Below are 27,456 nucleotides of genomic sequence, written 5' to 3'. Positions count from 1 at the left end.
AGAAAATCGGTTAATATTTATTACAGTTATTGTACGAAGTGTTAAAGACAGACGGACAAACAGACAGACAGAGGGACAAACCCAAATTAATATCCCCCGTTTCGGAGAAAGCGGGGGATAATTATAGGTATTCTCTAAATAAGTCCAATACCACTGCGCCAACATTAGCATTAATATCGTTATATATATGCTGCAACGATGTCGTGACAATATTGAGAGCAACGACAATTTAAATCCGACCTCGCCTGGTTACTTTGAAATTAGTTAAACGGTTTGATTCAATATATAATATTGAAAACAAATTAGTAGAAACATAATAGCCGCCACATTGTTGGTGGTACAGATATCTAAATCCTTTAATATTATACAATTATGGCCTTCTTTGGAGGGATACATCTAGAATTGTCTCCAGTTATTTTTTCTCGAGGTTCGCCCTCGAGAAAATAACTCTCTGCAGGGAGACAATTCTAGAAGTATCCCGACACATAGGGACATAATTAATTTATTATACCGAACAAAATTAGAAGAAAAAAAATCTGAGGTAAAATAACTCAATAAGTTACTTCCCAACAACTTTGATAAAATTTAAGCAACAGCGTTCTTATTGTTGGTTGACGTTGCAAAGATGACGTCAAATTTCGGTCACATGCGGTGCTTCCAAAGGGTTATTTTCCTGGGGTTATTTTCCTCAGGGGTTATTTCCCTCGCCTTCAAATCCCGGTAAAATATCTTAACTTATTCAATGCCATGTGATCAAGTTAAATCCAATCAGAACATTCTAAATGAAAGTGAGGTATAATAAGATGTAATATTACATACCTGCCATCGAACGTGTTGATATGAGGATCGGTTTGAATAGTACATGATTTCCCCCTTAAAATTATGTCTTCATCCAGTACGTGTATCTGGCAAACAAGAACAGTTGTTAATGACAGTAAAAATACAGGATCAGTTCCTATTGTTGTAAGTTTGCGTATACAATATGTTGATACTTAATATAAGCATAACTTCATGTGATAAAAGTGACCCAGTCATTGTGTACACTTACAATATATCTCAAACAATTTTGACCAATTAGCGGAAATTTCTCATGAATCTACTGCAAGTTAGTCATGAATTTAAGTTTAAACATGAGATGAAGTCGAGTGTTAAAACGGCAAAATTTATGATCAAACCTCTTGTAGATTCATGAAAAATGACCTTCTATCCTCATTCTACAATTCTATAAATAATTTAGTCGTGATCGGGATCTTCTGTACCATGTCCAGTTTGTCGGCCGATCCCCGATAGATGTATGCCTATTTTGAAAAAAATGACAATGTTAAATCAGATGCACATTTGAATCATTTCTTCTATGTTTCGATTACATAAAATTTTCTAACTTTCAGTTCATTTATACTGCTGATGTCATAGGTCTTCGTCGCGATCGGTATATGGAAATATGTAAGCCGTGTAACGTTAACTGGTGTCTACGTCGCCACACAACGTCTATGAATCAAACGTTGATTAAATCATGAACATAATCCAATTAAAACGTACTTTATACCAACATCAATTTAGAATCACCTGATATACCTGTGAGATGGCAGAATTGTGTCTATTAATACATAATTGCGCGATCGCTAAAGACGACCAAATTTGGGATATTATTTTTTCTCTTTTCCTTAAATGACTATCTTCTTAACGACTTGACAAATACACCTCACGTTACGTTTTCATTTGTTTAAGGACTCTGGTCAAGAAATCATATTCTACAATACTTCACGGGAATATTCCGTGGTTGTTAGGGAAAAATATCTCTATCTTACACAGGGGGTGAAGACAGCTCACACGTGCTAGACAATAGCGTGACGTCATCAATACATGCGGTGTATCTTTGGCGCGCATTGTATGACGTCATCAATTTTAAAGCATAACGCCGTTCATGCGATAATGACGCGATGAAAAAGCTTGAAACAGAGTCGTCTTTCATCAAACATGAATCTGTGAAGTGGATAGGGATATATCAACTCTCGTGAAAGATTTTGCCGTCGGTTGAATACCAAACAGGTCTTAAGTGGACAGGGATATCTCACTCTCGTGCCGGTCAACCAAAGCCTCGGGTTGACCGGCCAAAATCTTTCACGAAGGTTGGGATATCCCTGTCCACTTCACAGTCCCATGTAAGATTCTTTTATTATCGCATTTCGGACAAGGAAATCTCACGCAACCCAGTACTAGATGTTTCTATCTCTTCCGATCTGTCTGGTACCTTCACGTTATTTTGGTGGAATATTACCCAATTCATGTAACTTTCCGCGCATGTGACGTCATACTCTCGCATGAGTGACGTCATACACTTCAGATAATCAATATTATTAGAAATATGTGCATTCAGTCAGTTACCATGGAGGGAAAGGGAGGTCAAGTACACCTAAGAGGAAGGCGAGGGAGGTCAATACGACTTAGAGGTGGGAGAGGGAGGTTAAGTACAACATATAGGAGGGATAAGGAATTTGGAGTTTAAGTACAATTTAGAGGAGTGAGAGGGAAGTCAAGTACAACTTAGATGAAGGAGAGGGAGGTCAAGTACAACTTCGAGAAGGCAGAGGCAGGTCTAGTACAAGTTTGAGGAGGGAGGTCAATACAACTAAAATGAGGGAGAGGGAGGTCAATACAACGTAGAGAGGAGGGAGAGGGAGGTCTAGTACAAGTTTGAGGAAGAGGAGGGAGGTCAAGTACAACTAAGAGGAGGCAGAGGCAGGTATAGTACAACTTAGAAAAGGGAGAGGGAGTTCAAGTACAACTTAGAGGAGGGAGAGGGAGGTCCGTTACAACTAAGAGGAGGGCGAGAGTGGTGGTCATGTAAAACTTAGAGAAGGGAGAGGGAGTTCAAGTACACCTTAGAGGCGAGAGAGGAATGTTAATACAACTAAGAGGAGGGAAAGGAAGGTCTAGTGCAACTTTGAGGGAAAGGGAGTTCAAGTACAACTAAGAGGAGTGAGAGGGAGGTCAAGTAAAACTTCGAGGAGGCAGAGGCAGGTCTAGTATAACTTTGAGGAGGGAGGTCAATACAACTTAGAGGAGGGAGAGGGAGGTCAATACAACGTAGAGGAGGGAGAGTGAGGTCTAGTACAACTTTGAGGGAAAGGGAGGTCAAGTTCAACTAAGAGGAGGCTGAGGAAGGTCTAGTACAACTTAGAGGAGAGAGAGTGAGGTCCAGTACAACTTAGAGAAGGGAGAGGGAGTTCAAGTACAACTTAGAGACGAGAGAGGGAGGTCAATACATCTTAGAGGAGGGAGAGGGAGGTCTAGTGCAACTTTGTGGGAGAGGGAGTTTAAGTACAACTTAGAGGAGGGAGAGGGAGGTCAATACAACTTAGAGTAGGGAGAGGAAGGTCTAGTTCAACACATTGAGGAAGAGGGAGTTCAAGTACAACTTAGAGGATGGAGAGGGAGTTCAACTACTACTTAGAGTAGAGAGAGGAAGGTCAATACAACTAAGAGGAGGGAAAGGAAGCTCAAGTAAACTTAAAGGAGGGAAAGGGAGTTCAAGTAAAACTAAGAGGCGGGAGAGGGAGTTCAATTACAACTTAGAGGAGGGAGAGGAAGGTCAATACAACTTAGAGGAGGGAGAGGGAGTTCAAGTACAACTAAGAGTAGGAAGAGGAAGGTCAAGTACAACTTAGAGGCGGAAGAGGGAGTTCAAGCAGAACTTAAAGGAGGGAGAGGGAGGTCAAGTACATCTTAGAGGCGGGAGAGGGAGTTCAAGTACAACGTAGAGGAAGGAATGGGAGTTCAAGTCCAACTTAGAGGAGGAAGCGGGAGGTCCAGTACAACTTAGAGGCGGAAGAGGGAGTTCAAGTAGAACTAAAAGGAGGGAGAGGGAGGTCAAGTACAACTTTGAGGCGGGAGAGGGAGTTCAAGTACAACTTAGAGGAGGGAATGGGAGTTCATGTACAACTTAGAGGAGGGAGCGGTAGGTCAAGTATAACTTAGAGGAGGGAGAGGGAGTTCAACTACAACTTAGAGGAGGTAGAGGGAGTTCAAGTATAACTAAGAGGAGGACGGAGATTCCAGGTACAACTAAGAGGAGGGAGAGGGAGGTCTAGTACAAGTAAGAGGAGGGAGTGGGGAGGTCAAGTGCAACTTCGAGAGGCAGAGGCAGCTCAAGTACAACTTAGAGGCGGAAGAGGGAGTTCAAGTAGAACTTAAAGGAGGGAGAGGGAGGTCAAGCACAACTTAGAGGCGGGAAAGGGAGTTCAAGTACAACTTAGAGGAGGGTATGGGAGTTCAAGTACAACTTAGAGGAGGGAGCGGGAGGTCAAGTACAACTTAGAGGAGAGAGAGGTAGGTCCAGTACAACTTAGAGGAGGGAGAGGGAGGAGGAGGGAGGTCAAGTTAAGAAGGGAGAGGGAGTTCAACAACTAGAGAGGAAGAGGAGTTCAAGGAGATTTCAGGTACAACCTAGAGGAGGGAGAGGGAGGTCTAGTACAAGTAAGAGGAGGGAGTGGGAGGTCAAGTGCAACTTAGAAGAAGGATGTTTTGTTTGTTTGATTAATTAACGTCCTATTAAGAGCTATGGTTATGTAAGGGCGGCCTCCCAGAGGGATGTCAAGTACAAATGAGAAGAGTGAAAGGGAGGTCAAGTACAACTAACAGGAGGCTGAGGAAGGTCTAGTACAACTTAGAAAAGGGAGAGGGAGTTCAAGTACAAGTTAGAGGAGAGAGAGTGAGGTCCAGTACAACTTAGAAGAGGGCAAGAGTGGTCAAGTACAACTTAGAGAAGGGAAAGGGAGGTCTAGTTCAACTTTGAGGGAGAGGGAGTTCAAGTACAACTTAGAGGAGGGAGAGGGAGTTCAATTACTACTTGGAGTAGAGAGAGGAAGGTCAATACAACTAAGAGGAGGGAAAGGAAGCTCAAGTACAACTTAGAGGAGGGAGAGGGAGTTCAAGTAAAACTAAGAGGCGGGAGAGGGAGTTCAATTACTACTTAGAGTAGAGAGAGGAAGGTCAATACAACTAAGAGGAGGCTGAGGAAGGTCTAGTACAACTTAGAAAAGGGAGAGGGAGTTAAAGTACAACTTAGAGGAGAGAGAGTGAGGTCCAGTACAACTTAGAAGAGGGCAAGAGTGGTCAAGTACAACTTAGAGAAGGGAGAGGGAGGTCTAGTTCAACTTTGAGGGAGAGGGAGTTCAAGTACAACTTAGAGGAGGGAGAGGGAGTTCAATTATTACTTAGAGTAGAGAGAGGAAGGTCAATACAACTAAGAGGAGGGAAAGGAAGCTCAAGTACAACTTAGAGGAGGGAGAGGGAGTTCAAGTAAAACTAAGAGGCGGGAGAGGGAGTTCAATTACTACTTAGAGGAGGGAGAGGAAGGTCAATACAACTTGGAGGAGGGAGAAGGCAGTTCAAGTACAACTAAGAGTAGGAAGAGGAAGGTCAAGTACAACTTAGAGGCGGGAGAGGGAGTTCAAGTAGAACTTAAATGATGGAGAGGGAGGTCAAGTACAACTTAGAGGCAGGAGAGGGAGTTCAAGTACAACTTAGAGGAGGGAGCAGGAGGTCAAGTATAACTTAGAGGAGAGAAGGGGTAGGTCCAGTACAACTAAGAGGAGGGAGAGGGAGTCCAGTACAACTTAGAGGAGGGAGAGGGAGTCAAGTACAACTTAGAGGAGGGAGAGGGAGGTCAAGTACAACTAAGAGGAGGGAGAGGGAGTTCAAGTACAACTTAGAGGAGGGAGAGGGAGTTCAAGTACAACTAAGAGGAGGAGGACGGAGATTTCAAGTACAACTTAGAGGAGGGAGAGGGAGGTTAGTACAAGTAAGAGGAGGGAGAGGGAGGTCAAGTTCAATTAGAGTACAAGTAAGAGGAGGGCAGAGGCAGGTCAAGTACAACTTAGAGGCGGAGAGGGAGTTCAAGTAGAACTTAAAGGAGGGATGGGAGTCAAGTGCAACTTAGAGGAAGGGAAGTACAACTTGTTTGTACAAAGGTTAGAGAGGGAGTTCAAGTACAACTTAGAGGAGGGAGCAGGGAGGTCAAGTAAAACTTAGAGGAAGGGAGAGGTCAAGTTCAACTTAGAGGCGGAAAGGGGAGTTCAAGTACAACTTAGAGGAGGGAGAGGGAGGTCAAGTACAACTTAGAGGAGGGAGAGGGAGTTCAAGTACAACTTAGAGGAGGGCAATGAGTTAAAGTACAACTTAGAGGAGGGAGCTGGGAGGTCAAGTACAACTAAGAGGAGGGAGAGGGAGTTCAAGTACAACTTAGAGGGGGAGAGGGAGTTCAAGTACAACTTAGAGAGGAGGAGAGAGGGGAGGTCAAGTACAACTTAAGAGGAGGGAGAGGGAAGGTCTAGTACAACTTAGAGGAGGGAAGAGGGAGTCAAGTACAACTTTTTAGGAAGGAAGGAGAAGGATTAAGAGCTCAAGGTACAACTTAGAGGGGGCAGGGAGTTCAAGTACAAATTAGAGAGGAGAGGGAGGTCAAGGTACAACTTAGAGGGAAGGAGAGGGAGTTCAAGTACAACTTAGAGGAGGGAGAGAGTTCAAGTACAACTTAGAGGAGGGAGAGTGGAGGTCAAGTACAACTTAGAGGAGGAGGGAGAGGGAGGTCAAGTACAACTTAGAGGAGGGAGCAGGAGGAGTTCAAGTAAACTTAGAGGAGGGAGAGGGAGTTCAAGTACAACTTAGAGAGGGAGAGGAGTTCAAGTACAACTTAGAGGATGGAGAAGGAGGTCAGTTCAAGTACAACTAAGAGGAGGGAGAGGGAGGTCAAGTACAACTTAGAGAGGGAGAGGGAGTTCTAGTACAACCTTAGAGAAGGGAGAGGGAGGTTCAAGTACAACTTAGAGGCAGGAGAGGGATGTTCAAGTACAACTTAGAGGAAGGAGAGGGAGGTTCAGAGTACAACTTAGAGGAGGGAGAGGGAGGTCAATATGCAACTTAGAGGAAGGAGAGGAGGTCTTGTACAAAACTTAGAGAAGAGATTAGGAGTGGGATCAAGTACAAACTTATTAGGAGGGAGCTAGGGAGGTCAAGTACAACTATAGCGGAGGGAGAGGGAGGTCAAGTACAACTTAGAAGAGGAAAGGGAGTTCAAGTACAACTAAGAGAGAGGAGATGGAGTTTAAGGTCAAGTACAACTTAGAGAAGGGAGAGGGGAGTCAAGTACAACTAAGAGGAGGGAGAGGGAGGTTACAAGTACAACTTAGAAGATGTCTTGGAGAGTTCTAAAGTACAACTTTTAGAGCTAGTGTAAGGGCGGCCTCCCAGAGGATGTCAAGTACAACTTAGAGAGTGGGGAGAGGGAGGCTCAAGGTCTAGTACAACTTAGAGGAGAGAGAGGGAGGTCAAGTACAACTTAGAGGAGGGATAGAGTGAGTCAAGTACAATCTTACAGAGGGCAAGAGAGGTCAAAGTACAACTTAGAGAAGGGAGAGGGAGTGCAAGTACAAGCTTAGAAGGGAGGAGGGGAGAAGGGAGGTCAAATACAACTTAGAGGATGGAGAGGGAGGTCAAGTACAACTTAGTGGAGGGAAAGGGAATTCAAGTACAACTCTTGGGAGAGGGAGGTCAATAACCACTTGAGAGGTCAAGAAGTACAACTTAGAGGAGAGAGAGGAAGGTCCAATTCAAACTAAGAGAGAGAGGAAGCACAAGTACAACTTACAGGAGGGAGGGGAGGTCAAGTACAACTTACAGGAGGGAGAGAAGTGAGGTCAAGTACAAACTTACAAATGAGGGCAAAAGAGGAAGGTAAGTACAACTTTAAAGGAGGGAGAGGGAGTTCAGAGTAGGAAGGAGGAGGTCAAATACAACTTAGAGACGGAAGAGGGCGGTCAAGTACAACTTAGAGGAGGGATAGGGAGTTCAAGTACAACTAAGAGGAGGTCGGAGAGTTCAAGTACAACTTAGAGGAGGGAGAGGGAGGTCAAGTACAAGTAAAGTGGAGGGAGAGGGAGGTCAAGTACAATTTATAGGAGGGAGAGGGAGGTCTAGTGCAACTGAGAGGAAGGATGTTTTTTGTTTTTTTTATTAATTAAACGTCCTATTAAGAGCTTTGGTTATGTAAGGGCGGCCCTCCCAGAGGGATGTCAAGTACAAATTATAGGAGTGAGAGGGAGGTCAAGTACAAATTAGAGGAGGGAATGGGAGGTCAAGTACAACTTAGAGGTGGGAGAAGGAGTTCAAGTACAATTTAGAGGAGGGAGAGGGAGGTCAATACAACGTAAAGGAGGGAGAGGGAGGTCTAGTTCAGCTTTCAGAGAGAGAGAGTTCAAGTACAACTTAGAGGAGAGAGAGGGTGGTCCAGTACAACTTAGAGGAGGACGAGAGTTGTCAAGTACAACTTAGAGGCGGGAGAGGGAGGTCTAGTGCAACTTTGAGGGATAGGGAGTTCAAGTAGAAATTAGAGGAGGGAGAGGGAGTTCAATTACTACTTAGAGGAGGGAGAGGAAGGTCAAATACAACTAAGAAGAGGTAAAGGAAGCTCAAGTACAACTTAGAGGAGGAGAGGGAGTTCAAGTAAAACTAAGAGGCGGCAGAGGGGGTTCAATTACTACTTTGAGGAGGGAGACGAAGGTCAATACAACTAAGAGAAGGGAAAAGAAGCTCAAGTACAACTTACAGGAGGGACAGGGAGGTCAATACAACTTAAAGGAGGGAGAGAGAGTTCAAGTACAACTTAGAGTAGGAAGGGGAGGTCAAGTACATCTTATAGGAGGGGATAGGGAGGTCAAGTACAACTTAGAGACGGAAGAGGGCGGTCAAGTACAACTTACAGGAGGGATAGGGAGTTCAAGTACAACTAAGAGGAGGTCGGAGAGTTCAAGTACAACTTAGAGGAGGGAGAGGGAGGTCAAGTACAAGTAAGTGGAGGGAGAGGGAGGTCAAGTACAATTTAGAGGAGGGAGAGGGAGGTCTAGTGCAACTGAGAGGAAGGATGTTTTGTTTTTTTGATTAATTAACGTCCTATTAAGAGCTTTGGTTATGTAAGGGCGGCCTCCCAGAGGGATGTCAAGTACAAATTATAGGAGTGAGAGGGAGGTCAAGTACAAATTAGAGGAGGGAATGGGAGGTCAAGTACAACTTAGAGGTGGGAGAAGGAGTTCAAGTACAATTTAGAGGAGGGAGAGGGAGGTCAATACAACGTAGAGGAGGGAGAGGGAGGTCTAGTTCAGCTTTCAGAGAGAGGGAGTTCAAGTACAACTTAGAGGAGAGAGAGGGTGGTCCAGTACAACTTAGAGGAGGACGAGAGTTGTCAAGTACAACTTAGAGGCGGGAGAGGGAGGTCTAGTGCAACTTTGAGGGATAGGGAGTTCAAGTAGAAATTAGAGGAGGGAGAGGGAGTTCAATTACTACTTAGAGGAGGGAGAGGAAGGTCAATACAACTAAGAAGAGGTAAAGGAAGCTCAAGTACAACTTAGAGGAGGGAGAGGGAGTTCAAGTAAAACTAAGAGGCGGCAGAGGGGGTTCAATTACTACTTAGAGGAGGGAGACGAAGGTCAATACAACTAAGAGAAGGGAAAAGAAGCTCAAGTACAACTTACAGGAGGGACAGGGAGGTCAATACAACTTAAAGGAGGGAGAGAGAGTTCAAGTACAACTTAGAGTAGGAAGGGGAGGTCAAGTACATCTTACAGGAGGGATAGGGAGGTCAAGTACAACTTAGAGACGGAAGAGGGCGGTCAAGTACAACTTACAGGAGGGATAGGGAGTTCAAGTACAACTAAGAGGAGGTCGGAGAGTTCAAGTACAACTTAGAGGAGGGAGAGGGAGGTCAAGTACAAGTAAGTGGAGGGAGAGGGAGGTCAAGTACAATTTAGAGGAGGGAGAGGGAGGTCTAGTGCAACTGAGAGGAAGGATGTTTTGTTTTTTTGATTAATTAACGTCCTATTAAGAGCTTTGGTTATGTAAGGGCGGCCTCCCAGAGGGATGTCAAGTACAAATTATAGGAGTGGGAGGGAGGTCAAGTACAAATTAGAGGAGGGAATGGAAGGTCAAGTACAACTTAGAGGTGGGAGAAGGAGTTCAAGTACAATTTAAAGGAGGGAGAGGGAGGTCAATACAACTTAGAGGAGGGAGAGGGAGGTCTAGTTCAGCTTTCAGAGAGAGGGAGTTCAAGTACAACTTAGAGGAGAGAGAGGGTGGTCCAGTACAATTTAGAGGAGGGCGAGAGTTGTCAAGTACAACTTAGAGGCTGGAGAGGGAGGTCTAGTGCAACTTTGAGGGATAGGGAGTTCAAGTACAAATTAGAGGAGGGAGAGGAAGTTCAATTACTACTTAGAGGAGGGAGAGGAAGGTCAATACAACTAAGAAGAGGTAAAGGAAGCTCAAGGACAACTTAGAGGAGGGAGAGGGAGTTCAAGTAAAACTAAGAGGCGGCAGAGGGGGTTCAATTACTACTTAGAGGAGGGAGACGAAGGTCAATACAACTAAGAGAAGGGAAAAGAAGCTCAAGTACAACTTACAGGAGGGACAGGGAGGTCAATACAACTTAAAGGAGGGAGAGAGAGTTCAAGTACAACTTAGAGTAGGAAGGGGAGGTCAAGTACATCTTACAGGAGGGATAGGGAGTTCAAGTACAAATTAAAGGAGGGAGAGGGTGGTCAAGTACAACTTAGAGGAGGGGGAGGGAGGTCAAGTATATATTAGAGGAGGGAGAGGGAGTTCAAGTACAACTTAGAGGAGGGAGAGGGAGTTCAAGTACAACTAACAGGAGAGAGAGGGATTTCAAGTACAACTAAGAGGAAGGAGAATAAGGTCAAGTACAATTTAGAGAAGGGATAAGGAGTTCAAGTACAACTTAGAGAAGAGAGAGGAAGGTCAGGTACAACATAGAGGAGTGACAGGGAGTTCTAGTACAACTTAGAGGAGGGAGAGGGAGTTCAAGTACAACTTAGAGGAGGGAGAGAAAGTTAAAGTACAACTTAGAGGAGGGAAAGGGAGTTCAAGTACAACTACGAGGAGGACGGAGAGTTCAGGTACAATTTAGAGGAAGGATGTTTTGTTTGTTTGATTAATTAAAGTCCTATTAAGAGCTATGGCTATGTTAGGGCGGCCTCCCACAAGGAGGTCAAGTACAATTTGAAGGAGGCAGAGGGATGTCAAGTATAACTTAGAGGAGGGAAAGGGAGGTCAAGTATAACAAAGAGTAGGCAGAGGCAGGTCTAGTACAACTTTGAGGAGGTAGAGGGAGGTCAAGTAAAAATTAAAGGAGGGAAAGGGAGGTCAAGTACAACTTAGATAAGGACGGAGAGTTCAGGTACAACTATGAAAGAGGATGTTTTGTTTGTTTGATTAATTAACGTCCTATTAAGAGTTATGGTTATGTAAAGGCGGCCTCCCAGAGGGAGATCAAGTACAAATTAGAGGAGTAAGAGGTAGGTCAAGTACAAATTAGAGGATGAAGATGGAGTTCAAGTACAACTTAGAGTAAGGAAAGGAAGGTCAAATACAACTTAGAGAAGGGAGAGGGAGTTTAAGTACAACTTAGAGGAGAGGGAGGGAGATCAAGTACAACTAAGAGGAGGTCGGAGAGTTCAAGTACAACTTAGAGGAGGGAGAGAGAGGTCAAGTACAAGTAACTGGAGGGAGAGGGAGGTCAAGTACAATTTAGAGGAGGGAAAGGGAGGTCTAGTGAAACTTAGAGGAAGGATGTTTTGTTTTTTTGATTAATTAACGTCCTATTAAGAGCTATGGGTATGTAAGGGCGGCCTCCCAGAGGGATGTCAAGTACAAATAATAGGAGTGAGAGGGAGGTCAAGTACAAATTAGAGGAGGGAGAGGGAGGTCAAGTACAACTTAGAGAAGGGATAAGGAATTCAAGTACAACTTAGAGAAGAGAGAGGAAGGTCAGGTCAGGTACAACATAGAGGAAGGAGGGGGAGTTCAAGTACAACATAGTGGAGTGACAGGGAGTTCAAGTACAACTTAGAGGAGGGAGAGGGAGTTCAAGTACAACTCAGAGGAGGGAGAGAAAGTTTAAGTACTACTTAGAGGAGGAATGGGAGTTCAAGAACAACTACGAGGAGGACGGAGAGTTCAGGTACAATTTAGAGGAAGGATGTTTTGTTTGTTTGATTAATTAAAGTCCTATTAAGAGCTATGGCTATGTAAGGGCGGCCTCCCAGAAGGAGGTCAAGTACAAATTGGAGGAGAGAGAGGGAGGTCAAGTACAATTTGAAGGAGGCAGAGGGATGTCAAGTTTAACTTAGAGGAGGAAAAGGGAGGTCAAGTATAACAAAGAGGAGGCAGAGGCAGGTCTAGTACAACTTTGAGGAGGTAGAGGGAGGTCAAGTAAAAATTAAAGGAGGGAAAGGGAGGTCAAGTACAACTTAGAGAAGGACGGAGAGTTCAGGTACAACTAAGAGAGAGGATGTTTTGTTTGTTTGATTAATTAACATCCTATTAAGAGTTATGGTTATGTAAAGGCGGCCTCCCAGAGGGAGATCAAGTACAAATTAAGGAGTAAGAGGTAGGTCAAGTACAAATTAGAGGAGGAAGATGGAGTTCAAGTACAACGTAGAGGAAGGAAAGGGAGGTCAAGTACAACTTAGAGGAGGGAGAGGGAGTTTAAGTACAACTTACAGGAGGGAGAGGGAGGTAAAGTACAACTTAGAGGAGGGAGCGGGAGTTCAAGTATATCTTAGAGGAGGAAAAGGGAGTTTAAGTACAACTTAGAGGAAGGAGAGGGAGGTCAAGTACAACTTAGAGGAGGGAGAGATAGGTCAAGTACAACTTATGTGAATCAGAGGGAGTTCAAGTACAATTTAGAGGAAGGAGAGGGAGTTCAAGTACAATTTAGAGGAAGGAGAGGGAGGTCAGTTACAACTTAGAGGAAGGAGAGGCAGTTCAAGTACAATTTAGAGGAGGGAGAGGGAGGTCCAGTAGAACTTAGAGGAGGGAAAGGGAGTTCAAGTACAACTAAGAGGAGGGAGAGGGAGTTCAAGTACAATTTAGAGGAGGGAATGGGAGGTCCAGTACAACTTAGAGGAGCGAGAGGGAGTTCAAGTACAACTTACAGGAGAGAGAAGGAGTTCAAGTACAACTAAGAGGAAGGAGAATAAGGTCAAGTACAACTAAGAGAAGGGAGAATGAGCTCTAGTACAACTTAGAGAAGAGAGAGGGAGGTCAGGTACAACATAGAGGAAGGAGAAGGAGTTCAAGTACAATTTAGAGGAGGGAGAGGGAGGTCAAATACAACTTAGTGGAGTGACAGGGAGTTCAAGTACAACTTAGAGGAAGGGGAGTGAGGTCAAGTACAAATTAGAGGAGGGAGAGGGAGTTCTAGTACAACTTAAAGGAGGGAGACGGCGGTCAGTACAACTTACAGGAGGGAGTGGGAGGTCAATACAACTTATAGGTGGTAAAGGAGTTCAAGTACAACTTAAATGAGGGAGAGGGAGTTCAAGTACAACTTAGAGGAAGAAAATGGAGATCAAGTACAACTAAGAGGGGGGAGAGGGAGTTCAAATACAACTTATAGGAGGGAGAGGGAGGTCAAGTACAACTTAGAGGAGGGAGAGAGAGTTTAAGTTCAACTTACAGGAGGAGAGGAGTAAGTAAACTTAGAGGAGAGAGAGGGAGTTTAAGTACAACTTAGAGGAGTGAGAGTTAGCTCAAGTACAACCTAGAGGAGGGAGACGACGGTCAAGTACAACTTGAAGGAGGGAGAGGGAGGTCAATACAACTTATAGGAGGAAAAGGAGTTCAAGTACAACTTAGAGGCGAGAAAGGAAGGTCAAGTACAACATAGAGGAAGGAGGGGGAGTTCAAGTACAACTCAGAGGAGGGAGAGAAAGTTTAAGTACTACTTAGAGGAGGAATGGGAGTTCAAGAACAACTACGAGGAGGACGGAGAGTTCAGGTACAATTTAGAGGAAGGATGGATGTTTTGTTTGTTTTGATTAATTAAAGTCCTATTAAGAGCTATGGCTATGTAAGGGCGGCCTCCCAGAAGGAGGTCAAGTACAAATTGGAGGAGAGAGAGGGAGGTCAAGTACAATTTGAAGGAGGCAGAGGGATGTCAAGTTTAACTTAGAGGAGGAAAAGGGAGGTCAAGTATAACAAAGAGGAGGCAGAGGCAGGTCTAGTACAACTTTGAGGAGGTAGAGGGAGGTCAAGTAAAAATCAAAGAAGGGAAAGGGAGGTCAAGTACAACTTAGAGAAGGACGGAGAGTTCAGGTACAACTAAGAGAGAGGATGTTTTGTTTGTTTGATTAATTAACATCCTATTAAGAGTTATGGTTATGTAAAGGCGGCCTCCCAGAGGGAGATCAAGTACAAATTAGATGAGTAAGAGGTAGGTAAAGTACAAATTAGAGGAGGAAGATGGAGTTCAAGTACAACGTAGAGGAAGGAAAGGGAGGTCAAGTACAACTTAGAGGAGGGAGAGGGAGTTTAAGTACAACTTACAGGAGGGAGAGGGAGGTAAAGTACAACTTAGAGGAGGGAGCGGGAGTTTCAAGTACAATTTAGAGGAGGAAAAGGGAGTTTAAGTACAACTTAGAGGAAGGAGAGGGAGGTCAAGTACAACTTAGGAGGAGGGAGAGGGAGAGGGTCAAGTACAACTTATGTGAATCAGAGGGAGTTCAAGTACAATTTAGAGGAAGGAGAGGGGAGTTCAAGTACAATTAGAGAGGAAGGAGAGGGAGGTCAAGTTACAACTTAGAGGAAGGAGAGGGAGTTCAAGTACAATTTAGAGGAGGAGAGGAGGAGAGGAGTTTGGTCAAATGTACAAACAGGGTACGAGGAGGAGGGTACAATTGGTGAGTAGAGAGGTCACTTACAACTACAACTGAGAGGAGAGAGATAAGAGACGCAATAGAGAGGGATGATGGAGGTCAATAACGATACAAACTCTAGAGGGAGTTAAAGAGGAGGTTTAAGTACAACTTAGAAGAGTGTGAGAGGAGGTCAATACAGATTGGAGGAGAGGTCGAGGAGTCCAGTACAACTTAGAGGAGGGAGAGAGGGAGGTCAAAAACTTCGAGTACAACAACTTAGAGGAGAAAGGAGAGGAGAGGTCAAGTACAATTTAGAGGAGGGAGAGGGAGGGAGTTAGAGGAGGAACAAGTTCACAACACTAAGAGGAGGGAGAGGGAGAGTCAATGGAAGGATACAACTTAGAGGAAGGAGGATTGGAGGTCAAATACAACTTAGTGGAGGACAGGGAGTTCAAGTACAACTTATAGAGGAAGGGGAGATTGAGGTCAAGTACAAATTAGAGGTGGGAGAGGAGTTCTAGTACAACTTAAAGGAGGGAGAGACGGCGGTCAGTACAACTTACAGGGGAGTGGGAGGGTCATACAACTTATTAGGTGGAAAGAGGAGTTCAAGTAACAACTTAACTGGAGGGAGAGGGAGTTCAATACAACTTAGAGGAAGAAAAAGAGAGATCAAGTACAACTAAGAGGGGGGAGAGGGAGTTCAAATACAACTTATAGAGGAAAGGAGAGGGAGTTCAAGTACAACTTAGAGGAGGGAGAGGGAGTTTTAAGTAGTTCAACTTACAGGAGGGGAGAGGGAGTTCAAGTACAACTTAGAGGAAGGTAGAGGGAGTTTAAAGTACAACTTAAGAGGAGAGAGAGGGAGTTAAAGTACAACTTAGAGGAGAGAGAGGGAGTTTAAGTACAACTTGAGGAGTGTAGAGGAGTTAGGTCAAGTACAACTTAGAGGAGGGAGGACGACGGTCAATGTACAACTTGAAGGAGGGAGAAGGGGAGGTCAATACAACTTAAAGGAGGAAAAGGAGTTCAAGTACAACTTAGAGGCGAGAAGAGAAGGTCAAGTACAATTTTTAGGAGGGAAAGGGAGTTCAAGTACAACTTAAGGAGGGAGAGGGAGGTTCAAGTACAACTTAGAGGAAGGTGAGAATAAGGTCAAGTACAACTACGAGAGGGAGAATGAGCTCTAGTTACAACTTAGAGAAGAAGGTGAGGGAGGTCAGGTACAACATAGAGGAGGGAGAAGGAGTGTCAAGTACAACTTAGAGGAGGAGAGGGAGGTTCAAGTACAACTTAAGTGGAAGTGAGAGGGAGTTCAAGTACAACTTAGAGGAGGGAGAGGGAGGTCAAAAGTACAACTTAGAGGAGGGATAGGGAGTTCAAGTACAACTTAGAGGAGGGAGAGGAGGTCAAGTACAACTTAGGGGCGGAGAAGGGAGTTCAAGTACAACTTAGAGGAGGGAGATGGAGGTCAAGTACAACTTAGAGGAGGGAGAGGGAGAGTCAATACAACTTATAGATGAGGGAGAAGGAGTGTCAGTACAACTTAAAGGAGGGAGAGGCGAGGTCAAGTACAACTTACAGAGGGAAAGGAGGTCAATACAACTTATAGGTGGTAGGAGTTCAAGTACAACTTAGAGGAGAAGAAAGGTCAAGTACAACTTAGAGGAAGGAAAGGGAGTTCAAGTACAACTAAATGAGGGAGAGGGAGTTCAAGTACAACTTAGAGGAGGGAAAGGGAGATCAAGTACAACTAAGAGGAGGGAGAGAGAGTTTAAGTTCAACTTACAGGAGGGAGAGGGAGTTCAAGTACAACTTAGACGAAGGAGAGGGAGTTAAAGTACAACTTAGAGGAGAGAGAGGGAGTTAAAGTACAACTTAGAGGAGAGAGAGGGAGTTTAAGTACAACTTAGAGGAGTGAGAGTTAGGTCAAGTACAACTTAGAGGAGGGAGACGACGGTCAAGTACAACTTGAAGGAGGGAGAGGGAGGTCAATACAACTTATAGGAGGAAAAGGAGTTCAAGTACAACTTAGAGGCGAGAAAGGAAGGTCAAGTACAATTTTTAGGAGGGAAAGGGAGTTCAAGTACAACTTAAAGGAGGGAGAGGGAGTTCAAGTACAACTTAGAGGAAGGAGAATAAGGTCAAGTACAACTAAGAGAAGGGAGAATGAGGAGTTCAAGTACAACTTATAGGAGGGAGAGGGAGGTCAAGTACAAACTTAGAGGAGGGAGAGAGAGTTTAAGTTCAACTTACAGGAGGGAGAGGGAGTTCAAGTACAACTTAGAGGAAGGAGAGGGAGGTCAAGTACAACTTAGAGGAGGAGAGGGAGTTAAAGTACAACTTAGAGGAGGGAGAGTTTAAGTACAACTTAGAGGAGTGACAAGTACAACTTAGAGGAGGGAGAGGGAGTTCAAGTACAACTTAGAGGAGGGAGAGGGAGGTCAAGTACAACTTATAGGAGGGAGAGGGAGTTCAAGTACAACTTAGAGGAGAGAGAAAGGGAGGTCAAGTACAACTTAGAGGAGTGAGAGGAGGTCAAGTACAACTAAGAGGAGGGAGAGGGAGCTCAAGTACAACTTAGGAGGGAAAGGGAGGTCAAGTACAACTTAGAGGAGGGAGAGGGAGTTCAATAACAACTTAGAGTAGAGAGAGGGAGTTTAAGTACAATTTAGAGGAGGGAGAGGGAAGTCAAATACAACTTAAAGGAGGGAGAGGGAGTTCAAGTACAACTTAGAGGAAGGAGAATAAGGTCAAGTACAACTAAGAGAAGGGAGAATGAGCTCTAGTACAACTTAGAGAAGAGAGAGGAGGGTCAGGTACAACATAGAGGAGGGAGAAGGAGTTCAAGTACAACTTAGAGGAGGGAGAGGGAGGTCAAGTACAACTTAGTGGAGTGACAGGGAGTTCAAGTACAACTTAGAGGAGGGAGAATGAGGTCAAGTATAACTTAGAGCCGGGATAGGGAGTTCAAGTAGAACTTAAAGGAGGGAGAGGGAGGTCAAGTACAACTTAGGGGCGGGAAAGGGAGTTCAAGTACAACTTAGAGGAGGGAATGGGAGTTAAAGTACAACTTAGAGGAGGGAGAGGGATTTCAAGTACAACTTAGATGAGGGAGAGGGAGTTCTAGTACAACTTAGAGGAGGGAGACGGCGGTCAGTACAACTTACAGGAGGGAGTGGGAGGTCAATACAACTTATAGGTGGTAAAGGAGTTCAAGTACAACTTAGAGGCGAGAAAGAAAGGTCAAGTACAACTTAGAGGAGGGAAAGGGAGTTCAAGTACAACTTAAATGAGGGAGAGGGAGTTCAAGTACAACTTAGAGGAAGAAAATGGAGATCAAGTACAACTAAGAGGGGGAGAGGGAGTTCAAATACAACTTATAGGAGGGAGAGGGAGTTCAAGTACAACTTAGACGAAGGAGAGGGAGTTAAAGTACAACTTAGACGAAGGAGAGGGAGTTAAAGTACAACTTAGAGGAGAGAGAGGGAGTTTAAGTACAACTTAGAGGAGTGAGAGTTAGGTCAAGTACAACTTAGAGGAGGGAGACGACGGTCAAGTACAACTTGAAGGAGGGAGAGGGAGGTCAATACAACTTATAGGAGGAAAAGGAGTTCAAGTACAACTTAGAGGCGAGAAAGGAAGGTCAAGTACAATTTTTAGGAGGGAAAGGGAGTTCAAGTACAACTTAAATGAGGGAGAGGGAGTTCAAGTACAACTTAGAGGAAGAAAATGGAGATCAAGTACAACTAAGAGGGGGGAGAGGGAGTTCAAATACAACTTATAGGAGGGAGAGGGAGGTCAAGTACAACTTAGAGGAGGGAGAGAGAGTTTAAGTTCAACTTACAGGAGGGGGAGGGAGTTCAAGTACAACTTAGACGAAGGAGAGGGAGTTAAAGTACAACTTAGAGGAGAGAGAGGGAGTTAAAGTACAACTTAGAGGAGAGAGAGGGAGTTTAAGTACAACTTAGAGGAGTGAGAGTTAGCTCAAGTACAACTTAGAGGAGGGAGACGACGGTCAAGTACAACTTGAAGGAGGGAGAGGGAGGTCAATACAACTTATAGGAGGGAAAGGAGTTCAAGTACAACTTAGAGGCGAGAAAGGGAGGTCAAGTACAACTTAGAGGAAGAAAAGGGAGGTCAAGTACAACTAAGAGGGGGGAGAGGGAGCTCAAGTACAACTTAGAGTTGAAAGGGGGAGTCCAAGTACAACTTAAATGAGGGAGAGGGAGTTCAAGTACAACTTAGAGGAAGAAAATGGAGATCAAGTACAACTAAGAGGGGGAGAGGGAGTTCAAATACAACTTAAAGGAGGGAGATGGAGTTCAAGTACAACTTAGGGGAAGGAGAGGAAGGTCAATACAACTTAGAGGAGGGAGAGGGAGGTCAAGTACAACTTAGAGGAGGGAGAGGGAGTTCAAGTGCAACTTAGAGGAGGGAGAGGGAGTTCAAGGAAAACTCAGTGGAGGGAGAGGTAGGTCAAGAACGACTAACAAGAGGGAGAAGGAGCACAGCACAGCAGCATGCGGAGACGAACCCCCAAATTATATAGCCATGCATATGAAATCTCAACCCTGAAAGTCAATATATGTTCAATATGCAGCTCGCATTAGTTTGGGACATCGACTGAATATGACGACGTGTTCAAGGACTACTCCGTGCAGATATTAGGATTATTTATGAGTGTTACTGGCGGTAAAAACATAAATAAGTCCTAAATGGTGTATAATTTGTACAATGTTCTTTGGAATAAATGTGGTGTTTAGGCGATTAAAGCTGTGTGGTAAGTATTTTTTGACGTGACGCAGCTGTAAGCCTTGTCCCATAGAGTTATAATTTCTATAGAACACCTGTGAACTAAACTATATTTATGCAATAAAGTTCATTGGCAGCATGCCAGCCATTGGTAGTTGGTTTCCCGTATATATGTTCTGTTGTTGGATTTGTGTAAGAAAGTAATACAAACTGGAACAAATTGTTTAGTTACATTTATGCTTACCTTGATGTCTGGCTTCGTTGCATGTGACCATGCTACACTGGCAAAGCTAGCGTCTGCTTCTAGTCTGAGAAACGCTGTCGTGCTGACAGACATTTTGACGATACCGTCAGTCGACCCATATACTGTTAAGTTTTTAGATATGTTCCATTCATCAAAGTTAAACTGAATTCCACACTGTGTGTTGTCGAAGGAAACTGGATCGTTAGTAACTCCGCCAAGTGTACATGAAACATCAGATTCCTTAGGAACTGATAACCGAATACTTACTTTGCAAAATTGACCGGTATAACTATGAATTCTGAAAATAAAAATAATGCATATTTTTGTAAAAAGCATTTGAAAAACACTTACGCACAATACTAATCACAGTCTTATCACAAAATGAGAAGAGAAAAAATATCAGAATTAAACACCTTTTCAATCAGTATCACTTTAAAACATATTCTGAAGTAGTTTGCACGACTCAATTACAGTGAACATACAAAAAAAAAAAAAAAAAAAAAAAAACCACTTGTGTCCTCAAGGTACATACATTATGTATAACAAGGGGCTCAGATGTTCTTTATTCATAACATGGTTTGTTTAGCAATGCAGCATTTATCAGTGTTTGTTTGTTTTTAATAATTGTAAGAATAGTTATCTCTTATATTCTCTTATAGGCCTCGCTTTTACTGCCCCATACAAAGCCATATTTTATTATAGTTTTGTTACCGTTTCACCAAATTTATTACAATCCATTCAACACGTTATGACTACAAACGATTTGAAGGGTTTACATCTATTTCTCTTTACTGAACCTGAACTGCCATGCCCCATGAGAATCAGAGTTAAAAGTTATGCAAACGATATTCATTAAGAAAATGTTTACGGACAGACGCCGCAACATCGGATAAAATGAGCATGCGATTAAGGTATAATCAAAATTCGATTTGACTGATGCTATACAGGACTACACTATACTTACTCTTCAGGCGTGAACGTTGGAAGGTACATACAGTCAATGGGAACTGTGAGTCTGACTAGTATATTAATATGGGCATTTTCCGGAACTTCATACTCCAGCGAATCAGTCTGTAGAATGGAATTTGTGTTTTATAAGTCTTCAAGCCTGTTTTATAAGCATTGCGATTGAAGTGAAGTTGAAACGAAAATTGACCTTCTCATATATTTTTTGTAGTGATAGCCATAAAAGATGATTAGTGCCGAAATTATTGTTAGAGGTATACTGAATTTGTGTAATTTTCAAAGTTCATATGAAAATTTCTGACTTTGTCTTCCATTTGCCTATGAATCAGTGACATGAGTTCCTATAAAAATACCTTAACTGCCCTAGACAAAACGACACACATCTTTCATTACGACTTGCGAGATACCATATTATGCTTCTTCTTTTTATGTTTCAAAAAATGAAACTTATATTACATTTGAGTATTCACTTACCTCAATCCCAGCATGAAAATACTCGCTGTTAGTAATTTGGGTAGGTGGATTATCTGTATCATTTCGTACACGGACTGCACACTTTACCTGTGTAAAAGAATGGAAAGGAGTGACATTACGTATGTATCAGTAATCAACCGCGGCAGATAGGACAATAAAGCTGTGTATGCTGTCTCTATTGCATGATCGTAAAGGTCGGCTATAAAGGGTCTTATTCTTTTTCTCCTCCTTCAATGATTTAAACTCCGGTACTCGATTTTTTTCAAACGTGACTATGCATAATATGGAAAAAAACCAACAGAAAAAATCAAGAGGCCCACGGGCCTTAACGGTCATCTGACTCATGGCACAAAACAGTCACAGTTTCAAGTAGTGGTTAACAATTAATATAAGCAATACAAAGAACTTCTTAGTTTAATATGTAAGTTTCTGAAATAGGTAAAGGTCATTTGTTGAGCCCCGCCACTTTTTCCCTAAACGTCAAATCTGGTTCATTTATATAAAATATGATTGTCCTCCCCCATTGATGTTTCACACCAATTATGGTTCACTTAAGTGTTAAGGAGAAGTATTATTTTAAAGCCAAATTTCAGTCAAACTACCCCATCTGAGCCCCACCCAGCTGTTCCCAGTCGTCGGACCTAGTTTATATCAAATATGATTGCCCTTTCCCCAATGTTGTTTTAGACCAAATATGGATGGAATCTACTCAAGGGTTAAGAAAGTGTAGGATTCTAAAGCCAAATATTATCAAAACTCCACCTTCTGAGTCCTGCCCCATACGTGTTTATATGAAATATGAATGTCCTTCCCCAATTATGTTTTACACCAAATACGGATGTTATTCACTCAAGGACTAAGGAGGAGTAAAATTTTAAAGCCAATTTTTATCAAAGTCCCTCCTTCTGAGCCCCGCCTCTCAATCCCCAGGGGTCGGACCTAACAAACTATGTAACATATGATTGTCCTTCCCCAATGATGCTTTACAACGGTTATAGATGTAATCCACTTAACAGTTAAGGAAGAGTAGGATTTTAAAGCCAAATTTCATCAAAGTTCACCCTTCTGATCCCCACCCCTCTGTCCCCAGGAGTCGAAACTAACTCGTTTATATAAAATATGATAACAGTTCCCCAATGATATTTTACACCAAATATGGATGAAATCAACTCAAGTGTTAAGGAGGAGTAGGTTTTTAAACCCAAAGGAGGAGGTACGTTAAGACTCGAATATGGCCTCAAAATTAATTCTCAAGTAAAGAACAACATATTTTGCCATATAACAGCTGAATACATTTGCTAACACATTACATCTCGAAAATATCCCGCATGTGCCAATTATGTTCACTATGACGTCATCAACATGCAGTTTCCCGCCATTTTTCACAAAAATCCTTGAAAAATCATACTTTTTGAGTGGTTTTCTCTAAAAATGAATGTGGCCGCCTTCGTGGAGCAGAAAGAGATTTTCACACGTTGTGTATCGTGTATTTACGCATATCCATGCAAAATGTAAAGTTGCTCCAAGGTGGCGGCCAAATCCATTTTAAGCCTTTTCTAACCTAAAGATGATGAATTTCTAGCAAAATTTGGAAGAGGAAAATCATCGAGGTGGCGGCCAAATCCATTTTAAGCCTTTTCTAACCTAAAGATGATGAATTTCTAGCAAAATTTGGAAGAGGAAAATCATCGATTTGATGACATGATAGGTGGGACACATCGTGTACATGGTTATAAAAAATTATGTTTTGATGAATGGCAAGTATGAGGGTATTTATTGATATGAAATTAATGAGAATCAGAGTTTTTATCGGCCTGAAAAATTAAGGCCAAATACTGGATCTATCATATCTACTCCTTTCATCAAAGTTCCCCCTTCTGAGCCCCGCCCCTCTGTCTCCAGGAGTCGAACCTAACTCGTTTATTTAAAATATGATTTTCCTACCCCAAAGATGTTCCACACCAAATATGGATGTATTCCACTCACTCAAGTGTTAAGGAGGAGTAGGATTTTAAAGCAAAATTTAATAAAATCCCCTTTTGGGGCCTCATCCCTCAGCCCCTTGGGGTAGGACCAGGCTCGTTTCTATTAAATATGATTTCCCTTTTCCAACAATTTTTCAACCAAATATGGTTGTTATCCATCGAAGGATGAAAGAGTAGTAGCATTTTAAGCTAAAATTAAGAAAATTCCGCTTTTGGGGCCCCGCCCCTCTGTCCCTTGGGGTCGTACATAACTTATTTATACAAAATATGATTACCCTTCCCCAATGATACTATACACTAAATATGGATGAAATCCATCCAAGGATGAAGAAGAAGTAGGATTTGAAAGCTAAAATAAAGCTGTTGGGGCCTCAGCCCCTAAGGGTCAGAGCAGGCTCATTTATGTAATATAAATAATTGGCCTTTCTCGACAATGTTTCAAAACAAACTTGGTTGCCATCCATTCAAGGATGAAGGAGAAGTAGGACTTTAAAGCTAAAATTATGAAAATTTGCCCTTTTGGGGCCCCGCCCCTCAGCCCCTTGGGGTCAGACCAAACACATATACATAAAAAAGGATTGTCTTTCCCAATGATGTTTCACACCAAATTTAGTTACCATCCATCCAAGGATGAAGGAGTTGTAGCATTTTTAAGCAAAAATTAAGAATTTTTTCCCTTTTGGGGCCCAATCCCTCATCCTCTAGGGGTCAGAGCAGGCTCATTTATATGATGTTTCAAAACAAAATTGGTTGTCATCCATTCAAGGATGAAGGAAGAGTAGGACTTTAAAGCTAAAATAAGAAAACTATTGGGCCCCGCTCGTCAGCCCTTTGGGGTCGGAACAGGCTCATATGATGTTTCACGCCAAATATGAATGAAATCCAAGGATGAAGGAGGAGTAGGATTTTCAAGCTTAAATTAAGAAAATTTCCCCTTTTGGGGCCCGTCCCTCTGCCCCTAGGGGTCGTACCTATCTCATTTATATAAAATATGATATTTCACACCAAATATGAATAAAATCTCCTTTGCAGTAAAGGAGGTGTAGCGTTTTAAATGCAAAAGTTTACGCACGACGAATTTGCTATTTAGAAACGTTATATATTGGGGAATGATTTTTTTTCTGTAGGTTTCCAATGATCAACCCATGTTAACGACAGCAAAACCGTAACATAAATGTAAATCGCAAATTAATGTTTTTGTTCATGACAAGGCGCCAAACATACTGGCTCTTGCTACTTGCCAACGTGTAGGCGTTCAATTTCCTTTTCTGTTTTTGACGTCATCATTGTATTCAGTGGCACTGTAAAATGGTGTTATTCACGTAGAAATCAAACCGAAACAAATTAAAATACAATAATCTTTTCATAATTAAAAGTACTATCTTGGAGTCTAGATAACCGACTTCATTTTCACCAGTTTCTCGTTTGCTCATTTGGCTAAAGCTTCAATAGACATTTACAAAACGCCAAAATCAAACCGGCTGAAATACATATTATTACTTACAGTTTGTTAGTGACCTAACACGGAAAAATATTGGGTCTAAAATAAAATTGTATCCCGTCGAAGACCCTTTCAATAAAGTAACTGCAAAATGCATTATGTATGGAAACCAAAACGACTTAAAACTTAAAAAATACAATTTTATTTTAGACCCAATATTTTTTTCCGTATTAGGTCACTAACAAAATGTCTAACTAATAATATAGAATAATATACAATATAAAGAGCGTTCGGTCTCGACATATTAACGCCACGTACATATTTACACTGATTAAGATAAAATAATGTACATTGAATTATTATTTAAAAATATTCACGCATCGTTGATATACAGAGAATGTATCTTCATTGTCGTATGATATAGGCAATATTTTGGCTCGAAATAGAAAGATAAAAATGTTGAATAAGCGTTTTTGGGGAGAGGATTATGAAAGTCTTAAGGCTGATGATAAAAGATGCTCCACCGCCGACAAAGCACAGATGATATTCCTCCGTTGAACAATAATTGGTGTTTGATCGTGTATATATATGTCTATTTAACACAAAAAATAATATAAAATAATTTATTTCGCCTTTAGTGCATGCGCAATCAGTACTTCCTTCCATATAGGATATAGTGACACGGAATTTTTTCGGGATGCAATTAAATATTTTTCATATTTTTAACTTGAAGCAAAATTAGAAGCTCAAACTTTTCAATGGTGGTAATAGTGTAAAGTGAGTAACTTTTGTAACTGAAGAAAAATACTAAATCGTCTGCTCCTGTTTTTGATAGTGAAAAAATACCATTTGTCAGCGGTGAAGCATCTTTAAATATGTCTAATCGAAATATCGAAAATAACGTTATTTTATATGTTGAAAACCATAAGCTGTAGAAATCTTTTTAATGGACGGACATATATAGACATTAGTGGCAATACCCTGCCTTGTAAGCGTCTTGTTAAAACATGCTTTATGTAAATGCCCTGTAGGTAGGGCGTTAGAAGTGTGCATGATCGTAAAAGGCGACCAAATTCAGGACTAACTTTCCTCTTTGTAACGCCCTTGACACCGACTCACTTTTGGCCATCCGTTTAACGCTCGGGGCTAATCGTGGTACATCATTTTATTTTAATTCCGTCAGAGTGGTACAACGGTATTTCAGTCAGAGTAAAATGGTGGCTACAAATTCCGTCAGAGCAAAATGTGAGACATATGTTACTTTAAGTACATGTAGAAAGATTACTATTGTGTAATGTGCTTTGATTATTGCGGTCACAACATCACTATTTGCAAATTTGTAAAGGAAATATGTCAATTAGTTGAAGTTAAGTTTTGGATACATAAAAGAGGCCTGAAAAGTATTTTGTTAACCAAACAATATAAGGATATGATCATTTGATCATTATGACAGATCAAAGCCGGCGAAAAAGAAATTTTATGGCAGTTTGCTTTGATCGAAATAAAGTATTTGGAACAATGATACATTTTCCGTTCACTACTGATACAATTTCCGTTACCTACTGATTGAGACGTGATACAATTTCCGTTCATCGTCAATTAAGAAATAAAAAGTTTTATTACCGTTTCAATCGGGAAAATGTACATAAAGTACGTATGCGAAGCACAATAAGCATCCTCACTAGATGAAATATTATTGGTATTCATCACGAATCAAGGAATATTCTATTTATTACAAAAATATACATTTTTCTCGCACTCATCTACCAAAAAAACATCACTACTAGTTTCGCCAAAGGTTATTCCGTCATTGCATTTTAAAAGTTATTTACCTTTTCGATTATTAACTATAAACTACTAATGACGCAGCAATCACAGTGACATTTTCACTGCCAATGCTGCATTCATATTGGTGAAAAGCGAGTGAAAACATACCAATTGATATTTCAATAGAGTGAAGTATATCGTTTTTATGTTCACCATATATTTTATTGCGAAAAATGCACTAAAATGGTATAATACTTTTAAAACTAAAAAGTCAATGAAAAGTATTAATGCTGACCAATGGAAATAATAGACATTGCTTTGCAGGAAGAAGTACCAGGTGTGTCAGGATGCATTTAACACAGTGTTCTAACACAGATTATCAGAGAGGCCAAGGAAAGGAAAGGAGATCTGGCTGTCATGTGGTTAAACCTGGAAAATGCGTATGGTTCACGCTGTAGAGGTATCATGTGCCGGAGAAGATAAGCTATCTGCTTGAGGATTTCTTTGACAGACTTCAGATGAAGTTTACAGTGCCAGATTATACAACCACCTGCCAGTGTCTAGTAGCTGGAATAGTTACCGAATGCACTGTGTCAGTGATTTTGTTCTCTACGCCTATAACCTGATGGTTACATCTGATGAAAAGAGGGCCATGGATGAAAGCAGGTATTCGATAACTCCAGTAAAAGCTTTCATGGACGACATGACGGTAAGCACAAATACGGCAGTCGAAGCTAGGTGGAGCATGGTATCGAAGAATGGAGAAGTTACCAACATACATTTGAGATAGAAGACACTATTCAAACCGTGTCCACGAAGCCAGTGAAATGCCTTGGTAAATAAATACTACAACGGCTCATTGAATGACACCAAAAACGTGTGTGAAACCAAACAGCTGAAAAAGTGGATGGACACAATAGAAAGAATACACAGCCCTGGATTTATCAACACGGCGTGCTACCTCAAATCATTTGGCCTCTACTAGTGTACTAAATGAAAATGACGGCAGTCGGCTGGCAGTTCAGAAAAAAGTTACAACTTCCCCTGATATCACTAACAGCGGAGTGAAATGTCACCAAAGTCAGACAGCTACTAATGTTTAGGGACAGCAGAGATCCT

General features: G+C 42.0%; 1 protein-coding gene across 1 annotated transcript in view; it reads right to left on the bottom strand.

Annotated features, from left to right (window-relative positions):
- LOC138328003 (von Willebrand factor D and EGF domain-containing protein-like) overlaps positions 1-27,456 on the bottom strand; it is a 50,799-nt gene that overhangs the window by 5,549 nt on the left and 17,794 nt on the right. The window contains exons 6-9 of the mRNA XM_069274556.1: positions 21,145-21,231; positions 20,669-20,775; positions 19,705-20,002; positions 820-905 (exon numbers count right to left, since the gene is read on the bottom strand). Of these exons, the coding sequence (XP_069130657.1) occupies positions 820-905; positions 19,705-20,002; positions 20,669-20,775; positions 21,145-21,231 (578 nt within the window). The remainder of the gene's footprint in view (positions 1-819; positions 906-19,704; positions 20,003-20,668; positions 20,776-21,144; positions 21,232-27,456) is intronic.

Source organism: Argopecten irradians, chromosome 7 (genome assembly GCF_041381155.1).
Source record: "Argopecten irradians isolate NY chromosome 7, Ai_NY, whole genome shotgun sequence".
Taxonomy (NCBI): domain Eukaryota; kingdom Metazoa; phylum Mollusca; class Bivalvia; order Pectinida; family Pectinidae; genus Argopecten; species Argopecten irradians.
The sequence above is the reverse complement of the archived record's forward strand: the minus strand, read 5'-3'. Positions and strand labels throughout refer to the sequence as shown.